The 21,328-nt window shown below is 39.8% G+C and overlaps 1 protein-coding gene across 5 annotated transcripts in view; it reads left to right on the top strand.

The window, feature by feature from the left end:
• The window catches only part of Sult1c2al1 (sulfotransferase family 1C member 2A like 1), a 40,876-nt gene that overhangs the window by 11,271 nt on the left and 8,277 nt on the right, over positions 1-21,328 (top strand). For 2 of the 5 annotated variants that reach the window (NM_001428985.1, NM_001428984.1), the window contains 3 exon segments: positions 13,063-13,102; positions 13,105-13,187; positions 21,104-21,201. In NM_001428985.1, coding sequence (NP_001415914.1) covers positions 13,092-13,102; positions 13,105-13,187; positions 21,104-21,201 — 192 coding nt within the window. In that variant the 5' untranslated portion in view covers positions 13,063-13,091. 5 annotated transcript variants of the gene reach the window in all.

Here is a 21,328-nt window from a genome sequence, read left to right as displayed (position 1 = left end):
ACCAACCAGAGCTTCCAGGGACTACCCAAAGACTGACCCTGGGTTCCAACTGCATAGGTAGCAATGAATAGCCTAGTAAGGGCACCAGTGGAAGGGGAAGCCCTGCGTCCTCCCATGACTGAACCCCCAGTGAACGGGATTGTTGGGAGGACAGTGGTAATGGGGGGAGTGTGAGGGGTTAGGTGGATGTTGACCTAGAAATCACTAAAGGGTATAACAATTGAAATGTAAATAAGAAATACCCAATTTAATAAAAATGGAGGAAAAAATAAGTGGGGCTTTTGTAAATGAATGAACTGAAAGAATTAATCCCTTCCTGGTTTTACTAGGAGAAAGAAAGCCTGGCCACAGAGAAAGCAGACACACTCATTCCCATTGTGATATGATGGAGCTTCTGTCTTGCGTACAGCTTTTGGATTTCAAGCTTCCAAAATTAAGGGCTAAATACATGTCATTTTTTTTTGTTTTAAAATAGAATCTCATTGTGTATTGTACCCTCAAGTTAGTCATTTCCTCTTAAGCTTCCTAAGTGCTAGAATGCAATCATGAACCACTATATCCAGTCTCTTTTCTCTGTAAGTCAGACTTGGTTGTTTCAGAACAATTATCCAAGGCTCATTGATGCAGCCCGCATGTTTCCCTCAACTCAATACACCAACCCCTTCCCACACTACCCTTCAGATTTCACATTCTGTAGTCAGACATCCTGATGCAAAATACTAAAGCAAATACATGCAATAAGATGTTATTATGAGGTATACATCCAAGTTTTAGCCCAAACCAGGAGGGAGCAAAACTCTGCCAAACAATGAAGACATACTCTACATGCTCTCCTCATTAAGTCTCAAAGCTCTGCACAGAGACCACCACTCACCTACACAGTTGGCAATACTAATTTTATTTCATGAAGCAAGAAACCTGTATGCAGGGATCAGCTACTTACAAAAATGGCGATGACCCCAGGCAAAAGTACGCTAGGAAACTAGGAGAAATTTAGCTATGGTTAGATAATCTAAAATTTCATTGGTAGGTACTGGGGATGTTACATGAGTTGGTGTCTGATTGGCTTGTGTCCAGGTGATCAGTAGACTGTATCCCTCTATCATGAACATTTAACCACAGGATAAGATACTCAGACCATCTGAGACTGCCCAGCACAGATGGTCCATCCTGACATATTTTCCCATTCTTGCGGTTATCCAGGCTGTTCTTTGAATGAGGGACTTTATGGCCCTGTTCCTGGACATGATGTTCTGTACCTAGACTTATTGCCTAGTTTCTGGAACTGGTGACTTAGTGGAATTTTATGGTCAGTTCTTGGAATGGATGACTTTCCTAAGATCCTACGGCCCTAAGGGCAAGCCTGGAGCCCATGTTGTCCTCTCACCCTCACCCAGACATGGCTGTATCAGCCCTTCATTTTAAGAGCAGCCACTATCCTAATTTTTCAAATGAACTTTTACTTTCCTTTGTTGGTACTAGGGAATGAACTCACAGCCTTCAGAGTGCTAGGAAGGTCTTTTTTCTCCCATTGAGCTACACCCCAGCCTTCTTCATTTTCTTTATAATTTATTAAAATCTGTAATAAACATCCTTAGACATAATAGTTTAGGTTGGGTTGTTGATTTTTTTTAGTCTCTACAAATGCGTTCTTTTATGAAAAAAAATTAGACCTGTAAATCCACACCTTTAAACCTTTTTTCTTACCATCTCTGGGAAGGGAATGTATCATGGTCCTGCAGAGTCATGCAGGTTTGGATCCTACTGATTTTACGCTGTCTTGATATTTTATATATTACTATCCTAACACTTCCCAAATATTTTTACTTGGATATAGGTTGAGTGGCAGTGATTTAACAGAACCACTTGATAAGGAAAATATTCATCAAGAAACAAACAATTTCTCATTGTCTTTTCTGTGATTTAATTATTTTTTTTATAAACTTGAGTATTTCTTGTTTACATTTCGAGTGTTATTCCCTTTCCCGGTTTCTGGGCAAACATCCCCCTAACCCCTCCTCCTCCCCCTCTATATGGGTGTTCCCCTCCCCATCCTCCCCCTATTACCGCCCTCCCCCCAACAATTAGGTTCACTCGGGGTTCAGTCTTGGCAGGACCAAGGGCTTCTCCTTCCTCTGGTGCTCTTACTAGGCCATTCATTGCTACCTATGAGGCTGGAGCCCAGGGTCAGTCCATGTATAGTCTTTGGGTAGTGGCTTAGTCCCTGGAAGCTCTGGTTGGTTGGCACTGTTGTTCATATGGGGTCTCAAACCCCTTCAAGCTCTTTCAGTCCTTTCTCTAATTCCTTCAATGGGGGGTCCCGTTCTCAGTTCAGTGGTTTGCTGCTGGCATTCGCCTCTGTATTTGCTGTATTCTTGCTGTGTCTCTCAGGAGAGATCTACATCCGGTTCCTGTTGGCCTGCACTTCTTTGCTTCATCCATCTTGTCTAATTGGGTGGCTGCATATGTATGGGCCACATGTGGGACAGGTCCTGAATGGGTGTTCCTTCTGCCTCTGTTTTAATCTTTGCATCCCTATTCCGTGCCAAGGGTATTCTTGTTCCCCTTCTAAAGAAGGAGTGAAGCATTCACATTTTGATCATCCGTCTTGAGTTTCATGTGTTCTGTGCATCTAGGGCAATTCAAGCATTTGGGCTAATAGCCACTTACCAATGAGTGCATACCATGTGTGTTTTTCTGTGATTGGGTTACCTCACTCAGGATGATATTTTCCAGTTCCCTCCATTTGCCTATGAATTTCATAAAGTCATTGTTTTTGATAGTTGAGTAATATTCCATTGTGTAGATGTACCACAATTTCTGTATCCATTCCTCTGTTGAAGGGCATCTGGGTTCTTTCCAGCTTCTGGCTATTATAAATAAGGCTGCTATGAACTTAGTGGAGCACGTGTCTTTTTTATATGTTGGGGCATCTTTTGGGTATATGCCTAAGAGAGGTATAGCTGGGTCCTCAGGTAGTTCAATGTCCAATTTTATGAGGAATCTCCAGACTGATTTCCAGAATGCTTGTACCATTCTGCAATCCCCCCAACAATGGAGGAGTGTTCCTCTTTCCCCACATCCTCGCCAGCATTTGTTGTCACCTGAGTTTTTGATCTTACCCATTCTCACTGGTGTGAGGTGAAATCTCAGGGTTGTTTTGATTTTCATTTCCCTTAGGACTAAAAATGTTGAACATTTCTTTAGGTGTTTCTCAGCCATTCGACATTCCTCAGCTGTGAATTCTTTGTTTAGCTCTGAACTCCATTTTTTAATATGGTTATTTGACTCCCTGTGGTCTAACTTCTTGAGTTCTTTGTATATTTTGGATATAAGCCCTCTATCAGTTGTAGGATTGGTAAAGATCTTTTCCCAATCTGTTGGCTGCCGTTTTGTCCTAACCACCGTGTCCGTTGCTTTACAGAAGCTTTGCAGTTTTATGAGATCCCATTTGTCGATTCTTGTTCTTAGAGCATAAGCCATTGGTGTTTTGTTCAGGAAATTTTTTCCAGTGCCCATGTGTTCAAATGGCTTCCCCACTTTTTCTTCTATTAGTTTGAGTGTATCTGGTTTGATGTGGAGGTCCTTGATCAACCTGAACTTAAGCTTCGTACAGGGTGATAAGCATGGATCGATCTGCATTCTTCTATATGCTGACCTCCAGTTGAACCAGCACCATTTGCTGAAAATGCTGTCTTTTTTCCATTGGATGGTTTTGGCTCCTTTGTCAAAAATCAAGGGACCATAGGTGTGTGGGTTCATTTCTTGGTCTTCAATTCTATTCCATTGGTCTATCTGTCTGTCTCTGTACCAATACCATGCACTTTTTATCATTATTGCTCTGTAATACTGCTTGAGTTCAGGGATAGTGATTCCCCCTGAAGTCCTTTTATTGTTGAGGATAGTTTTAGCTATAGTGAGTTTTTTGTTATTCCAGATGAATTTGTAAATTGTTCTGTCTAAGTCTTTGAAGAATTGGATTGGTATTTTGATGGGGATTGCATTGAATCTGTAGATCACTTTTGGTAAAATGGCCATTTTTACTATATTAATCCTGCCAATCCATGAGCATGGGAGATCTTTCCATCTTCTGAGGTCTTCTTCAATTTCTTTCTTCAGAGGCTTGAAGTTCTTATTGTAGAGATCTTTTACTTGCTTGGTTAAAGTCACTATGAGGTACTTTATATTATTTGGGACTACTGTGAAGGGTGTTGTTTCCCTAATTTCTTTCTCGGCTTGTTTCTTTTTTGTGTAGAGGAAGGCTACTGATTTATTTGAGTTAATTTTATACCCAGCCACTTTGCTGAAGTTGTTTATCAGCTTTAGTAGATCTCTGGTGGAACTCTTGGGATCACTTCAATATATTATCATATCAACTGCAAATAGTGATATTTTGACTTCTTTTTGTGATTTAATTATTAAGAGTACATTTTTATATTCATTAAATGTTGTGAAAATGCATTATAATTACATAATTTAGTATTCTTTTATTATCAAAATAGTTCTATAAATTCATATGGACTTCTAATATGATTTGGTCAATTGATAAATGAAACTCAGGACAAATGATTAATTCCCTTTATTTTCTAATGTTCAATAAACACTTAATTTCTGAGCTTAAGTAGATTATCCTAGTCTATAGATTTTAAACAATTTCCCACAGTTCTGGTGCAAAAATTCCAGATCAAGGAGTCAGCCAGTATGATTTCTCAAGTCATTTTTTTCTGCTCACAGAGACCATCTTTTACTATTTCCACACATGTTGTTTCCTTTGAACATACCCTGGTATTTCTCTGTGGGTCTAAATAACTTTTAGAAGAAACTCAGTATGATAGAAATAGAGCTTCATCTCAACTTAATCACATCTTCAGGACCCTGTCTCAAACTGTCACATTCTAAGGTATGAAGATTAGATCTCAACACAGAAAGTTACCAGGGCCCTGTACCAAACTGTCACATTACTTTTTTTTTGTATTTTTATTAGTTACATTTCAAATGTTACCACCTTTTCGGGTTTCCTGTCCACAAACCTCTATCCCATATTCCCCCTTCTTCTATGAGGGTGTTTCCCCCCAACCAACCACCCTTTCCCACCTCCCTGCCCTGATATTTCCCTACACTGTGAGGTCCAGCCTTGGCAGGATCAAGGACTTCTTCTCCCATCGGTGCCCAACAAGGCTATCTTCTGCTACATAAGCAGCTGAAGCAATGGATCTGTCCACGTGTTTTCTTTGGATCGTGGTTTAGTCCCTGGGAGCTCTGGTTGGTTGCTCTTATGGGGTTTAGCTCCTTAAATTCTTTCTCTAACTCCTCCATTGGAGACCTTATTCTCAGTCCAATGTTTGGCTGTGAGCATCTCACTCTGTATTTGTCATGCTCTGGCAGAGCCTCTCAGGAGACAGCTATATCAGGCTCCTGTCAGCATGCACTTCTTGGCATCATCAATTTTTGTCTGGGTTTGGTGGCTGTATGTATATGGGTTGGATCCCTAGATGGGGCAGGCTCTGAACAGTCATTCCTTAAGTCTCTGCTCCAAACTTTTTCTCCATATCTCCTCCTATGAATATTTTCTTCCCCTTTTAAGAAGGACTGAAGCATCCATATTTTGGTCATCCTTCTTCTCAAGCTTTGTGTGGTGTAATGTATGGAGACTAGAGCTCAATATATAAAGTTGCCAGAACCTTGCCTCAGTCACACTCTAGTTAGAAGAAGAGGAAGGAATAGGGGAAGGATTCATATGAGGAGGTTCTTGGAAGAGAGGGTGGCAGATATTGGGATGTAAATGGAATATATAAATTTAATAAAAAGAACAATGGGAATCTTTCACTGCAATAAGTCTAGTTTTACAAATGAACAAGGATAATTCTAAAAGTGAAGGAAGCATTAACTAATTTAAAAATTTAATAAAACTACTGTTACCAGAAGAAAAAACAAGGTATGGATATTAGAACTCAACATATAAAGTTGCCAGGACCCTGTCTCAAGAGGCCATATTTTAAAGTAAGGAGATTAGAACTCAATGTGGGAATGTGAAGGCACATGATTCAATCCATCATATCCAAAAATGTGTTTTCAATACAAGTTTATGCAAATACTTTTCTATTGCTCCCAAACTTATCAATTTAAAATGACACAAGCAAGATGTGGTAGTACCAGTCTGTACTCACATTATTTTAGAGGCAGAGGCAGAATGATACTGTAAGTTTGTGGCCAGGATGGTAGACATTGTAATACATATCTGTTTTCCCCTGTGTAGAGTTTATTAACTCAAAGATTTTTCATTATTTTTATTTTATATTGTGTGTCAGCTTAGTTCTGTTTCTGCCTTTAGGATATCCAAGCACCATTGTGGAGTGGGCAGGACAGGAAGGAATGAAGTTTATCCAGGTGAATGGATTCCACAGGATCTAGGCCAGCAGGAGTGCCAGGAATAAATGCCCTTCTCTCAAAATGATTTACAGTGTAACAGTTTCATCTTATTTGTGGTAATAAGTGATATCTAAACCTTTAGGATTAGGTAGGGAGTTTCAGGTGCTTGTACATTATTGGCTGATACTGAGGTTTGAGGAATATGCATTTGCATGCAAAGAAATTCCATGTGCTTGCTGGACATGTACTTATTTTTTTTTTATTAACTTGAGTATTTCTTATATATATTTCGAGTGTTATTCCCTTTCCCGGTTTCCGGGCAAACATCCCCCTCCCCCCTCCCCTTCCTTATGGGTGTTCCCCTCCCAACCCTCGCCCCATTGCCGCCCTCCCCCCATAGACTAGTTCACTGGGGGTTCAGTCTTAGCAGGACCCAGGGCTTCCCCTTCCACTGGTGCTCTTACTAGGATATTCATTGCTACCTATGGGGTCAGAGTCCAGGGTCAGTCCATGTAAAGTCTTTAGGTAGTGGCTTAGTCCCTGGAAGCTCTGGTTGCTTGGCATTGTTGTACTTTTGGGGTCTCGAGCCCCTTCAAGCTCTTCCAGTTCTTTCTCTGATTCCTTCAACAGGGGACCTATTCTCAGTTCAGTGGTTTGCTGCTGGCATTCGCCTCTGTATTTGCTGTATTCTGGCTGTGTCTCTCAGGAGCGATCTACATCCGGCTCCTGTCGGTCTGCACTTCTTTGCTTCATCCATCTTGTCTAATTGGGTGGCTGTATATGTATGGGCCACATGTGGGGCAGGCTCTGAATGGGTGTTCCTTCAGTCTCTGTTTTAATCTTTGCCTCTCCCTTCCCTGCCAAGGGTATTCTTTTTCCTCATTTAAAGAAGGAGTGAAGCATTCACATTTTGATCATCCATCTTGAGTTTCGTTTGTTCTAGGGATCTAGGGTAATTCAAGCATTTGGGCTAATAGCCACTTATCAATGAGTGCATACCATGTATGTCTTTCTGTGATTGGGTTAGCTCACTCAGGATGATATTTTCCAGTTCCAACCATTTGCCTACGAATTTCATAAACTCGTTGTTTTTGATAGCTGAGTAATATTCCATTGTGTAGATGTACCACATTTTCTGTATCCATTCCTCTGTTGAAGGGCATCTGGGTTCTTTCCATTTTCTGGCTATTATAAATAAGGCTGCGATGAACATAGTGGAGCACGTGTCTCTTTTATATGTTGAGGCATCCTTTGGGTATATGCCCAAGAGAGGTATAGCTGGATCCTCAGGCAGTTCAATGTCCAATTTTCTGAGGAACCTCCAGACTGATTTCCAGAATGGTTTTACCAGTCTGCAATCCCACCAACAATGGAGGAGTGCTCCTCTTTCTCCACATCCTCGCCAGCATCTGCTGTCACCTGAGTTTTTGATCTTAGCCATTCTCACTGGTGTGAGGTGAAATCTCAGGGTTGTTTTGATTTGCATTTCCCTTATGACTAAAGATGTTGAACATTTCTTTAGGTGTTTCTCAGCCATTCGGCATTCCTCAGCTGTGAATTCTTTGTTTAGCTCTGAACCCCATTTTTTAATAGGGTTATTTGTTTCCCTGCGGTCTAACTTCTTGAGTTCTTTGTATATTTTGGATATAAGGCCTCTATCTGTTGTAGGATTGGTAAAGATCTTTTCCCAATCTGTTGGTTGCCGTTTTGTCCTAACCACCGTGTCCTTTGCCTTACAGAAGCTTTGCAGTTTTATGAGATCCCATTTGTCGATTCTTGATCTTATAGCATAAGCCATTGGTGTTTTGTTCAGGAAATTTTTTCCAGTGCCTATGTGTTCCAGATGCTTCCCTAGTTTTTCTTCTATTAGTTTGAGAGTGTCTGGTTTGATGTGGAGGTCCTTGATCCACTTGGACTTAAGCTTTTGGACATGTACTTATATAGAGAGAATGTTTAACCTGTAATCTGGCAATTGATGTACACGAGTACCTCAATGCTGACAGAGGTGGGCATTATAAGGAATATATGCATAGGGCATGTAGGCCAAGAGGAAAGAAGAAAACATTCCTTCTTCTGCTGGTCGCAGGATGAGATTTTCAGGGTTTAGCAAGCTCACTCTTTCTCTGGATTGGCTCTCCCAGTTACATTACATGGCTTTCCAGACCCAACAGTTTGATATTTTGAAATACAGTCAGACTGTAACCCAGAATGGCCTCAAACTCACAGTCTTCCTGCCTAGATTCACTCACATTGCTTGCTATTGCATCCTGGTTATCACTTTAATTCTTGTAGGTCAGACATCTGAATAGATCACAGACCCTGGGTAAAATCAAGATGCAGAGTTGCACTCCTGGAGACTCTGAGAAAGCATATCTGCTCAGCATATTTGCTGGAGAGCAGCCTTCATTTCTGTTGTACAGGTGAAGGACACTTGCTGCCTCCTGTTTATCCTCAGCTTCTAAAGGCCTTGATCTCAACAGGCCACAGGAACCTCAGAGCAACCAGGGACAGGATCCTTCCAGTTTCCATCTCCCTCTGGGAGATAACAGAGTGTCATAATTCTCCACACCCAAATCCTGCCCAAAACAGCTGGCCCCCGAGAAGTGCTGATACACACAAGGTCACAGGTGAGACTACCACTCTTTTTTCAATAGCTGGTCAAAGAGGGACCTGAAAAGGCCCACAAAGTACAGGAACTGCTTAGCAGCATGGAACAGAATCCTTCCAGTTTCTATCTGTGCCCCCAAGATAACCATGTACCACAGCTCTCACTACCCAAATTCCACCCAAAGAGAGCTGATCTCTCAAAGGCTCTGACACACCTAAGATCACAGGCTCATAGGCTCACAGACTCACAGGAGGAACAAGCTCCAGTCAGAGGCAGCAAGACCAGTTAACACCAGAGATAAACAGATAGCAGGAGGCAAGCTCAAGAACCTAAAAGAAAAACGAAGGCAGCTTGGCATCATAAGAACCCAGTTCTCGCAACATAGGAAGCCCTGGATACCCCAACGCATCGGAAAAGCAAGATTCAGATAGAAAAATCACATGTCATGATGCTGATAGAGGACTTAAGAAGGACGTAAATAACTCCTTTAAAGAAATACAGGACAACACAGGAAAAAAACATAGAAGCCTTTGAAGAAGAAACACAAAAATCACTTAAAGAAATATTCAGGAAATCCAGGAAGAAAATGAAAAGACCAAACCTAAGGATAATAGATATAGAGGAGAGTGAAGATTCCCAACTGAAAAGGACAGTAAATATCTTCAAGAAAATTATAGAAGAAAAATTCCATAACCTGACAAAAGAGATACCCATAAACGTAAAAGAAGCTTACAAAACCCAAATAGATTGGACCAGAAAAGAAATTCTTCTTGTCACATAATAGTCAAAACACCAAATGTACAAAACAGGAAAAGAAAAAAACAAAACATATAAAGGCAGACCTATAAGAAATAACACAAGACTTCTCAACAGATACTCTAAAATCTAGAAGATCCTGGGCAGATGTCATACAGAACCTAAGAGAACACAAATGCCAGCCCAGGCTACTATACTCAGGAAAACACTCAATTACCATAGCTTAACAAACAAAGATATTCCATGACATAACCAAATTTATACAATATACTTCCACAAATCCAGTCCTACACAGGATAATAGATGGAAAACGCCAACACAAAAAGGGGAACTACACCCTAGAAAAAGCACAAAAGTAATTTTCTTTCAACAAACCCAAAGGAAGATAACCACACAACAAAATAACAGAATAGCTAATAACAAAAATAACAAAAAGCAGTTTCCACCTGTATCTGGAGCTAACCTGGTCCCACAACTCTCTGTACCCAGATCTCATGGGAGAGAAAGCTGGACTCTCACAAGTGCAGACAATCCTGAGAGCACAGGGGAGACCACCATTTCATATGAAGGGACTCATGGCTCCAGCCGCATATGTAGCAGAGAGATGGCCTTATCTGTTTCTGTGAAGGCTGGATACCCACATGTAGGGGAATGCAAGGATGGTGAGGTGGGAGTAAGTGTGTGAATGGGGAAGCACCCCTACAGAAGCAGGGAGATGGGATGAGATAAGGTGTTTGCAGAGAAGAAACCAGGAAAGGGGATAACATTTGAAATGTAAATAATTAAAATATCCAATTTAAAAAAAATTTTAAGAGGTCTTGAGCTCTATTCCCATTTGTCTCTGAGCTGGTAATGGTGACAAAGTCATTGCTGTATTCTGAGGGTCCCCATGTCTTACAACAATGTTCTATTAGATATTAGAATGAGAATATATATGGGAACTGTTATATTACATACCAAAATTTACATTTGGAAAGGACACAAATACATCAAATAATAATAATTGCTATGTGATACAGTTTTCTTTGTATCATATGCACATCATATGCATATATGTATTGTATGCATATGGCTTATTGCAGTCACTTCTTATATTTCATTGCATACCTACAACTTAAAATGAGTCAGATCTTAAAGAAGTATAATGACATTTGTAGATAGATATTAGCTGAATTCCTGAGCAACCCATTCATTTAGTGTTTTCCAAGACTTCCCATATTTAGAAGTATGATAATTACTACTTATGCTAAAATTGTGATGTGAATTAAAATGGAAAGAAGAATTGAGGGAAGAATCTAACATTGAAGGTCTGTTAGAAGTTTCAGTGCTCCAAACCAAGCAAGGTAGCTTACACTGTCACTTCAGCACCCAGAAGATTGATGCAGGAGGATTGTGAATTCAGGACTAGTTTGGGCTACACGGTGATCTATGGGTTATCCTGGGATATGTAGAGAGACCCTACCCACTCCCAGCCCGGAAAGAAAAGGAAGAGGAGATGACAATACTCTGTTTTCCTCTGCTGAAGCTGATTACACCACGTCTCAGAGTTTCATGAGAAGTTCACCCTCTCTGCCTATAACTAGCGCTCCTCCTTTATTTGAAATGCTTTCAAGAAGAATTCAGTTTTCATTTTCTTAAAAACACTGCTTCCATTCTAGAGAACTCTGCTTTCTCTGGGAATCCATCATCCTGATAGTTGGTCTGGCCAGCCTGTGTACATTTTCCCTCTCTTTCTCTCACTGGACTGACTGAGCTATTCTCCTTACTCAATTTCCAGCAACTGTTATTGTTAAAATTTCCATAAAGATCCTTCTCACCTAATGTTCTGTGGCTTGAGTTAGGTAAAAATTAAAAACAAATAATTTATAATAAAAGTACTCAGCAAATCACTGAACATTACCTTGTGATCTCTCTGAGCAGCAGTAGTAGATGTTGTCTGGAACTGCAGTAACCACTCACTGTTGAGGAATAGAGGCTCACTCCTCCTACCCTCCTATTTGGAAATTTACTAGTTTCTAGGTATAGCCATCATCAACAACCTGTATAAAAATGTGTTTATCTCTGAAAAAAGTCAAAGTAGACTGTAAACATATGAAAAGATATTCACCATTAGTCATAAAGGAAAAGCAAAACAAATCTATTAGGATGGATATTTATGCCAGATACATTACATGCCAGTGACAATTAGGGATTACTATACACTGCTAGTAGATCTCTTAAATAATATAGCCACTGTAGAACAGTGCTACGACAACTTCTCAAAAATGTAAACCCATCATCTTGCATGTCTATTCTGAGTTATGAACCCAAAATATGAATATGGTAGCTGAGATATTTGTGTACTGTGTTTATAGTGCAATAGTTGATAGGGCACACCAAGTGCCCATGGACAAGGAAATGGATAAACAAATCACAGTACAAGCAGGCATGCAATAAAAGTCTGCATTAATTAGGAAGAAAATCCGATGGCATGCCACAACACAGCTGATCCTTAAGAATATTCAACTACATAAAACAAACCACTCAGAGAAGGACAAAGAGAATTTTCTTCTCTAATGCAACTAGCGTTCAAAGAGATAGAAAGCAAAATATTGGTAGTCAAGGACCAGGAAACAGAGCTTTAGAGTTAAGGGAAAGTAAAAAGTTTTCAGGAATGGAAGGCGATAGATGGTGAGCATCCAACAGTGGGGATGTTAATAACTCCATTGGGCCACTCACTAAGGATAATTAGGAGTCATTTTCCTGTCATGCATGCATTATCACAGTATCTAAATTTTTCATTCTGTTCTCTTCTCACAGCAACTGGACCCTCCACCCTTAGACATCATGGCCCTGGCCCCAGAATTGAACAAACAAACAAAACTGAAAGAGGTAGCAGGGATCCCACTGCAGGCTCCAACTGTCGACAACTGTAGACAAATTCAGATGTTCAATACCAAGCCAGATGACTTCTTTATTTGTACTTACCCTAAATCAGGTAACCTGGTAGAGTAATAGCCCCAGCTTCATCCTCTGAACTAGCTGAACTCCTCACCTCAGTTAGAACTCCCTGCAATGAGAACCTGCCCCTTTTTGTCCCATGATGAGCGCCACCTCAAATGTCTTTAACTATGGGTTTTTTGAAGCTTGTTCAACTCTGCATTTTTCTTGGGAAGAGTTGAGATTTGTCTTTGATGATCCACCTTTCACAGTGATCCAAAGTCTTCCTTCCATAGCTAACAGGATCCTGAGTGAAAGGTGAAGCTAACATCTCCATCCACACTCCTTTATCAATATTCTTGAAGAATAATAAATAGATTTCTGACTCTTAATCTCTCCTGTCTTCTCAGGGACAAAATGGATTCAAGAAATAGTAGACACGATTGATCAGATGGGGATATAAAGAAGTGCCAATGAGCCATCAATCAACACCGCCCCCCTTATATTGAGTGGGCACGGCCACCCCAGCCATCAGGTAAGAAACCCTGATTCCCTCCGAGCTCCTCTCCTGACTTATCTCTATACTTGTCTCTTCATCTCCTCTTCCTCCTCCTCCTTCTCTTCTTCCTCTTCTTCTTCCTCCTCCTCTTCCCTATCTCTCTCTCCTTCCAATCCTCCTTCTTTGTTTTTTATGAAACAAGATTTTTCTATATGGATCTGGCTGTCCTGGTACTCATTGTACAGACTAGTTAGAATTTACCTGCCTCAGCTTTCTAAGGGTTGGGTTAAAGGCATGTGATACTCTTTCCAGATCCATCTCTTCTTTTTCTATTTCCACCAAATAATGAGGAAATATGTACATGAATATGAAGTTCTGCCTTATTTTCTCATTATAATTTTGATCTAGTCATGTATAACTGTAGAACACAAGAAGGTACAAAACTTTACTCAGCAGCAGTTTCTACCTTCCTACCCCTCTGCTTTCAGTATTCTATCCTATTATACCAAGGACTTTCTGGACAGTGTCTAATATAATAACACACACACACACACACACACACACACACACACACACACACCACAAATATGAGGAGGCAATTACTTGTGCTCAGTTGAAAAGTTATTTTTTTCACATAAAGTTAACCAGATGATTATTTTGTTTCATAAAATGAGGAAAAGTTCACAAAACACACACACACACACACACACACACACACACACAAACAGAAGACAGAAACTAGGATGGGAGACCTATCTTCCTAATTTATCACATTGCAGAGTGGGTTAACAGAAATTTTGGAACCCTAGCAACTGCTGATGTGAGGGAACATCAGGGCCATTCTCAATGGGAAAGTCACTGGCAGGCTCTGATAAATTCTTCCAAATGTCTCCAGACAGGAAGCTCCCAGTAAGATATACTTAGGAACTGTTAACCCATGCTAGGGGATGTCTTCACGTTAGGATATTCTTTCTGCCTGTCCAGCTCTCTTATCTCTAGAAGTCCCTCACTGTGTATGTGGCCACTTGCTATGTAGTCCCATGCCTGGTCTAGCCAGGCTGTGACACCTCTGTAGGGTGTCTACCCCAGCACAGAATATCCTGACTGTGATTTTGGGCAGTGTAATCTTCCCAATTATCTTTGTTAACCTTCCTTCATAGGATTTGTTTCCTTATTTCCCTTGGACTGACTTAGAGAATTTTCTTCCCATAATAGCTTAATTTCTAGATCAATTGGATATTGTGATATGAAGCCTATGCAGGTAATGAAGACTATACAGATAATGAGAGGACAGAGTATGTTTTCTCACTCTCAAGGAACATTATTTTTATGTATCACGGCCAAGGAAGGCACAGAGAAATTTCTCACATACTCAGTAGATAGAGTTTTATTCTCCCATCCATTTCTTAAGATGCCAAATGTTTCATCTTCCAGACAAAGCAGATTTATGCTCTGTGCTCTAACCTTCTGAAGGCCAGAATTATCAGCCTCATCTACATAGGGGTCACTAAGCACAGCTGCTGTGACCAGAGAGGGCAGCTGTCAGCACAGCCTTTTGTTTTTTTCTGTCTTACAATGCCTCTGCACTCTGGTCCCCAAGGGCATGTCTCTTTAATGAAGCACCTCTTAACAGCCACTTCTATTCTGCCTTCTCTGAAACTTTAATCAAGTCATGCTTCTTTCCTTGCCAAACTGTGTACTTACCATTACTTTTCTTACTTGCCAACTTTCACTGTGAAACTAAAAAACCACCATTAGCAATAAAAATCTAGTCTTGAAATTTCTTTGTTAAATATATTAGCCCCTTATTTGTGCAGTCAAGTTCACTCAAATTCCTAGGACATGAGGAGTATGTTAACATATTCTTCAACAAAATATAATATAAAAACCTCTAGCCCAGCTCTCAATACAGCATTTTCTAAATTTCATTAGCTGAGCATCCATTGTCTACTCTTTTCTTGGCATGTCTGGTCTTCCAAATACCCACCAGAATAGTCCAATAGTCTCTGCTTACACCAATTTAGGAATTCTCTACCTTTTTAAAAAAATTGGATACTTTTTATTTACATTTCAAATATTATTCCCTTTCCCAGCTTCCTGGACATAAGCTCCCTATACCATTCCCCTCCCCTTCTTCTATAAGGGTATTCCCCCTCACCAACCACCACCCCTTCCCACCTCCCCAGCCTCACATTCCCCTATGCTGTTGTGTCCACCCTTGGCAGGACTACAGGCTTCTCCTCCCACTGGTGCACAAGGCCATCCTCTGCTATATATGCAGCTGGAGTCTTGGGTCTGCCCATGTGTAGTCTTTGGGTATTGGTTTAGTCCCTGGGAACTCTGGTTGTTTGGCATTATTGTTCTTATGCGGTTGCAAGCCCCTTCAGCTCCTTCAATCCTTTCTCTAATTCCTTGAATGGGGAACCTGCTCTCAATTTATTGGTTGGCTACAAGCATTTGCCCCTGTATTTGTCACGCTCTGTCTAAGCCTCTCAGGAGACAGCTATATCAGACTCCTGTCAGCATGTACTTCTTGGTTTTATCAATATTGTCTAGTTTTGGTGGCTGTATGTATATGGGCTGGATGCCCTGGTGGGACAGGCTCCGAAAGGTCATTCAGTCTCTGCTCAAAACTTTGTGTACATATCCCCTCCTATGAACAGTTTTGTTCTCCCTTTTAATAAGGACAGAAGCATCTACACTTTGGTCATCCTTCTTCTTGAGCTTCGTATGGTCTGTGGATTGTATCTTGGGTAATCAGATCATTTGGGCTAATATCCACTTATCAGTGAGTGCATACTATGTGTGTTTTTCTATGATTGGGTTTCCTCACTCAAGCTGATATTTTATAGTTCCATCCATCTGCTTAGGAATTTCATGAAGTCATTGTTTTTGGTAGCTGAGTAGTACTCCATTGTGTAGATGTACCACATTTTCTGTATTCATTCCTCTGTTGAAGGGCATCTGGGTTCTTTCCAGCTTCTGGCTATTATAAATAAGGCTGCTATGAACATAGTGGAGCATGTGTCTTTGTTGTATGTTGGAACATCTTTTGGGTATATGTCCAGGAGTGGTATACCTGGGTCCTTAGGTAGTACTATGTCCAGTTTTCTGAAGAACCTATAGACTGACTTCCAGAATACTTGTACCAGTTTGCAATTCCACCCACAATGGAGGAATGTTCCTCTTTCTCTACATCCTTGCCAGCATCTATTCTCACCTGGATTTTTTTACCTTAGCCATTATGACTAGTGTGAGGTGAAATTTCAGGGTGGTTTTGATTTGCATTTCCCTGATGACTAAGAAGGTTGAACATTTGTTTAGGTACTTCTCAGCCAGTCGATATTCCTCAGCTGAGAATTCTTTGTTTAGTTCTGGACCCCATTTTTAATAGGGTTATTTGGCTCTCTGCAGTCTAACTTCTTGAGTTCTTTGTATATATTGCATATTAGCCGTCTATCTGATGTAGGATTGGTAAAGATCTTTTCCCAATCTCTTGGTTGACATTTTGTCCTATTGATGGTGCCTTGGCCTTACAGCAGCTTTGCAGTTTTATGAAGTCCTATTTGTCTAGGCTTGATCTTAGTGCATAAGCCATTGATGCTTTGTTCAGGAAATTTTCCCCAGTACCCATGTGTTTGAAGCTCTTCCGCACTTTTTCTTTTATTAGTTTGAGTGTATTTGGTTTTATGTGGATGTCCTTGATCCTCTTGGAATTAAGCTTTGTACAGGGCAATAAGAATGGGTCAATTTGCATTCTTCTACATGTAGTCCTCCAGTTGAATCAACAACATTTGTTGAAAACGCTGTTTTTTCCACTGGATAGTTTTAGCTCCTTTGTCAAACATTAAATAACCATAGGTGTGTGGGTTCATTTCTGGGTCTTCAGCTCTAGTCCATTGATCTACATGCCTGTCTCTGTACCAATTACCATACAGGTTTTTTATCACTTTTGCTCTTTAATACTGCTTGAGGTCAGGGAAGGTAATTCCCCCAGAAGTGCTTTTATTGTTGAGAATGCTTTTTGTTATCCTCATTTTTTTATGTATTTATTTGAAGCAATGTTTGATAATTGCTCCTTCTAATTCTATGAAGAATTGAGTTGGAATTTTGATGGAGATTCCATTGAATATGTAGATTGTTTTTGATAAGATGGCTATTTTTACTATATTAATCCATGAGCATGGGAGATCTTTCCATGTTCTGAGATCTTCTTCAATTTCTTTCTTCAGAGACTTGAAGTTCTTGTCATACAGATCTTACACTAGCTTTGTTAGAGTCACAACACGGTATTTTATGTTATTTTGAACTATTGTGAAGGGAGCCAGCTCCCTAATTTCTTTCCTAGCCTGTTTATCCTTTGAGAAGAGGAAGGTTACTGATTTGTTTGAGTTAATTTTATACTGAGCCACTTTGCTCAAGTTGTTTACCAGATTAGTTGTTCTCTGGTGGAAATTTTGGGGTCACTTAATTATACTATCATAACATCTGCAAATAGTGATATTTTGACTTCTTCCTTTCCAATTTCTATCTGTTTGACCTCCTTTTGTTGTCTGATTGCTTTGGCTAGGACTTCAAGTACTATATTGAATAAGTAGGGAGAGCATAGGCAGCTTTGTCTACTCCCTCATTTTAGTGGAATTGCTTCAAGTTTCTCTCCATTTACTTTGATGGTGGCTACTAGTTTGCTGTATATTGCTTTCACTATATTTAGGTGTGGGCCTTGAATTGCTGATATTCCAAGACTTTTACCATTAAGGGGTGTTGAATTTTGTCAAATTGTTTCTTAGCATCTAATGAAATGATCGTGTGTGTGTGTTTGTGTGTGTGTGTGTGTGTGTGTGTGTGTGTGTGTTTTAGTCTGTTTACATAGTGGATCACCTTGATGAATTTCCATATATTCAATCACCCCTATATCCTTAGGATGAAGCTGACTTGATCATGATGGATGATCATTTTTATGTGTTCTTGGATTCAGTTTGTGAGAATTTAATATGTATTTTCGTGCTGATCTTCATCAGGGAAATTGGTTTGAAGTTCTCTTTCTTTGTTGGGTCTTAGATATAAATGTAATTGTGACTTCATAGAAGAAATTGGGTAGTGCTCCATCTGTTTCTATTTTGTAGAATAGTTTGGACAGTATTGGTATGAGGTCTTCTATGAAGGTCTGATAGAATTCTGCACTAAACCGATCTGGTCCTCTGTTCTTTTTGGTTGTGAGATTTTTAATAACTGCTTTTATTTCTTTAGGAATTATGGAACAGTTTAGATGGTTTATTTGATCCTGGTTTAACTTTGGTATCTGGTATCTGTCTAGAAAATTGTGCATTGCATCCAGATTTTCCAGTTTTGTTCAATATAGGCTTTTGTAGTAGGATTTGATAATTTTTTGAATTTCCTCAGAGTCTATTGTTGTGTCTCCCTTTTCATATCTGATTTAGTTAATTTGGATACACTCTGTGTGCCCTCTGGTTAGTCTGGCTAAGAGTTTAGCTATCTTGTTGATTTTCTCAAAGAACCAGCTCCTGGTTTTGTTGATTCTTTACATAGTTCTTTTTGTTTGTACTTGGATGATTTCAGCCCTGAGTCTGATTATTTCCTGCCTTTTATTCCCCTTGGGTCTATTTGCTCCTTTTTGTTCTAGAGCTTTTAGGTGTGCTGTTAAGCTGCTAAATTATGCTTCCTCCAGTTTCTTTTTGGAGGCACTCAGAGCTATGAGTTTTCCTCTTAGTAGAGCTTTCATTGTGCCCCATAAGTTTGGGTATGTTGTGCCTTCATTTTCATTAAATTCTAAAAAGTTTTTAATTTCTTTCTTTATTTCTTCCTTCACCAAGTTATCGTGGAGTAGAGAGATGTTCAACTTCCATGTGCATGTGTTATTTAAGACCAGCCTTAGTCCATGGTGATCTGATAGAATGCATAAAGTAGTGTCTGTCTTTGTCACTGAGGTGTGGAGCAAGTTGCTGGGACTTCTTTATGTATCCAGTCTCATAGTCTATGTCTTTTTATTGCAGAATTAAGTCCGTTGATGTTAAGAGATAAGAAGGAACAGCGATTGTTGTTTCATGTTATTTTTGTTACTAGAGGTAGAATTATTGTTTGTCTCTTCTTTTGGATTCGTTGCAAGGTGTTTACTTTCTTGCTTTTTCTAGGGTGTACTTTCCCTCCTTGTGTTGGAGTTTTCCATCTATTGTCCTTTGTAAGCTGGATTTTTAGAAAGATATTGTGTAAATTTAGTTTTGTCTTGGAATATCTGGTTTCTCCATCTATGTTAATTGTGAGAGTTCTGCTGGATATGGTAGCCTGGGCTGGCATTTATGTTCTCTTAGGGTCTGTATGACATCATCCTCCCAGGTCCTTCTGGCATTCATAGTCCTTGGTGAGAAGTCTGGTGTAATTCTGATAGGTCTGCTTTTATATGTTACTTGACCATTTTTAATTACTGCTTTTAATATTCTTTAATATGCATTTAGTGTTTTGACTATTATGTGATGGGAGAAATTTCTTTTCTGGTCCAATCTATAATACCTTGTCACCTTCCACATCACAGCGGTAAGGTATAGTGTAAGTTTACAGCAGGCGCTCCTTCTGTACATTTATAGTTAAATGCCACTTATTATCAGTCATAATTCTACTTTTGAAGTATCTCTGTTCTTTGTGTGACTGGTTTTCAGATTATTCATATAAGAGAATATTTATTATTTTCTGTGGATCACAGTCCAGCTTCAAATGTGCCACCAAACTGCATGATTTCACACAATCTTCAAAGGAACACAGGACTATTTCTCTAACCTGTCTACTGGCATTACTTGAAGAGCCTGATTCCTAGATTAAAGGAAAGACCTTAGGGACAGACTGCAATATCTTTATTTCATCTTACCCCAGTTTAACTCAATGATTCATAGAGCAAGTACCTACAAGATTATAAACAGAAATGCAAAAATTATAAATCATATATCAGAAAGGATGTAATAGAAGTAACATCACTACGCAGAACCAGAGAAAAGGTTTGGATATGGTTGGAAGGGGACTGAAAGAACCTGCTCTCTTTTCTTGAGGCTCTGGCTCAATATAAAAATTTGGTTATTCTCAGCTTCAAGCTCATCATCCTCAAAATGATAGAGTAAGTTCCTTAAAGTTCCCATTAAAAGGTTTTGGATTTGAGAAGGATACAGAAAGAAGTTTTGCTAGAGATAAAAGTCTTGTTAGAAGAATTCTTAACCCCATGGACAGCAGCATAAAAGGGCTCTAATAAAAATCCAAGCAACATGGCAGAATGTGAGAAGTTCATCTCAGAGGAAGTGGGGGCATTTCATGAACTCAGGCTGTATCTGATTTCTATACAGCAGTAGAAGAAGGAGTAAGAAGAGGAGGAAGAGAAGGACAGGGAATAGGAGGAGGAAGATTGTATAACTCCAGTGATTCATGGGGAAGTACATCTAGTTGAGGTTGAATACACTACAACGGTGTACAATGTGTTGCCATTGGTGGCTCTCTGATCTCCTTGGGTCTGGTAGTCTTGGCCTCTAAATTTTCTTAAAGAAATAAGAATAGAGCCTGTCACTGTCCCAGCAAATCGGACATACTGTACCCTTTTCAAAAGAAAAAGGCTACTCTAGGGGTCATGGGCTGAGAAGTAGTCCAGTTTGGATGTTTTTAATTACACACACACACACACACACACACACACACACACACACACACTTATCTAAGCCTAATCTTATCTTTTGCAAACTGACAAAGTAAATTCACTCAAAGCTGGCATCCAGCACTTAAGTTATATAAGCCTACAAACACAAAAGCAATATCAATAATTCTTCTAAACTGTTCCCCATGAAAGAGCAAAAATATGAGAATCCCTGTGTGGATGATGGATTCCCTGAGCAGCACCTGGAGTGGATGTTCTCATGTGCTGAGCAGACTGTGCAATCATCTCCTGAATTGTGTTACAGGTGTGGACAAAGCCAATGCGATGCCAGCTCCAAGGATATTAAGGACCCATCTTCCCACTCAGCTGCTGCCACCGTCTTTCTGGACAAACAACTGTAAGGTAAGATGGCAGCATTTTCTTTTTTCTTTTCTTTTTTTATTGGACTTTTTTTGTTTAAATTTCAAATGTTATCCCATTTCCCAGTTTCCCATCCATAAACCCCCTATTCCATCCCCCTTCTCTCTTC

This window comes from Rattus norvegicus, chromosome 9 (genome assembly GCF_021556685.1).
Source record: "Rattus norvegicus strain SHRSP/BbbUtx chromosome 9, alternate assembly SHRSP_T2T, whole genome shotgun sequence".
NCBI classification, from domain to species: Eukaryota; Metazoa; Chordata; class Mammalia; order Rodentia; family Muridae; genus Rattus; species Rattus norvegicus.
The sequence above is the reverse complement of the archived record's forward strand: the minus strand, read 5'-3'. Positions and strand labels throughout refer to the sequence as shown.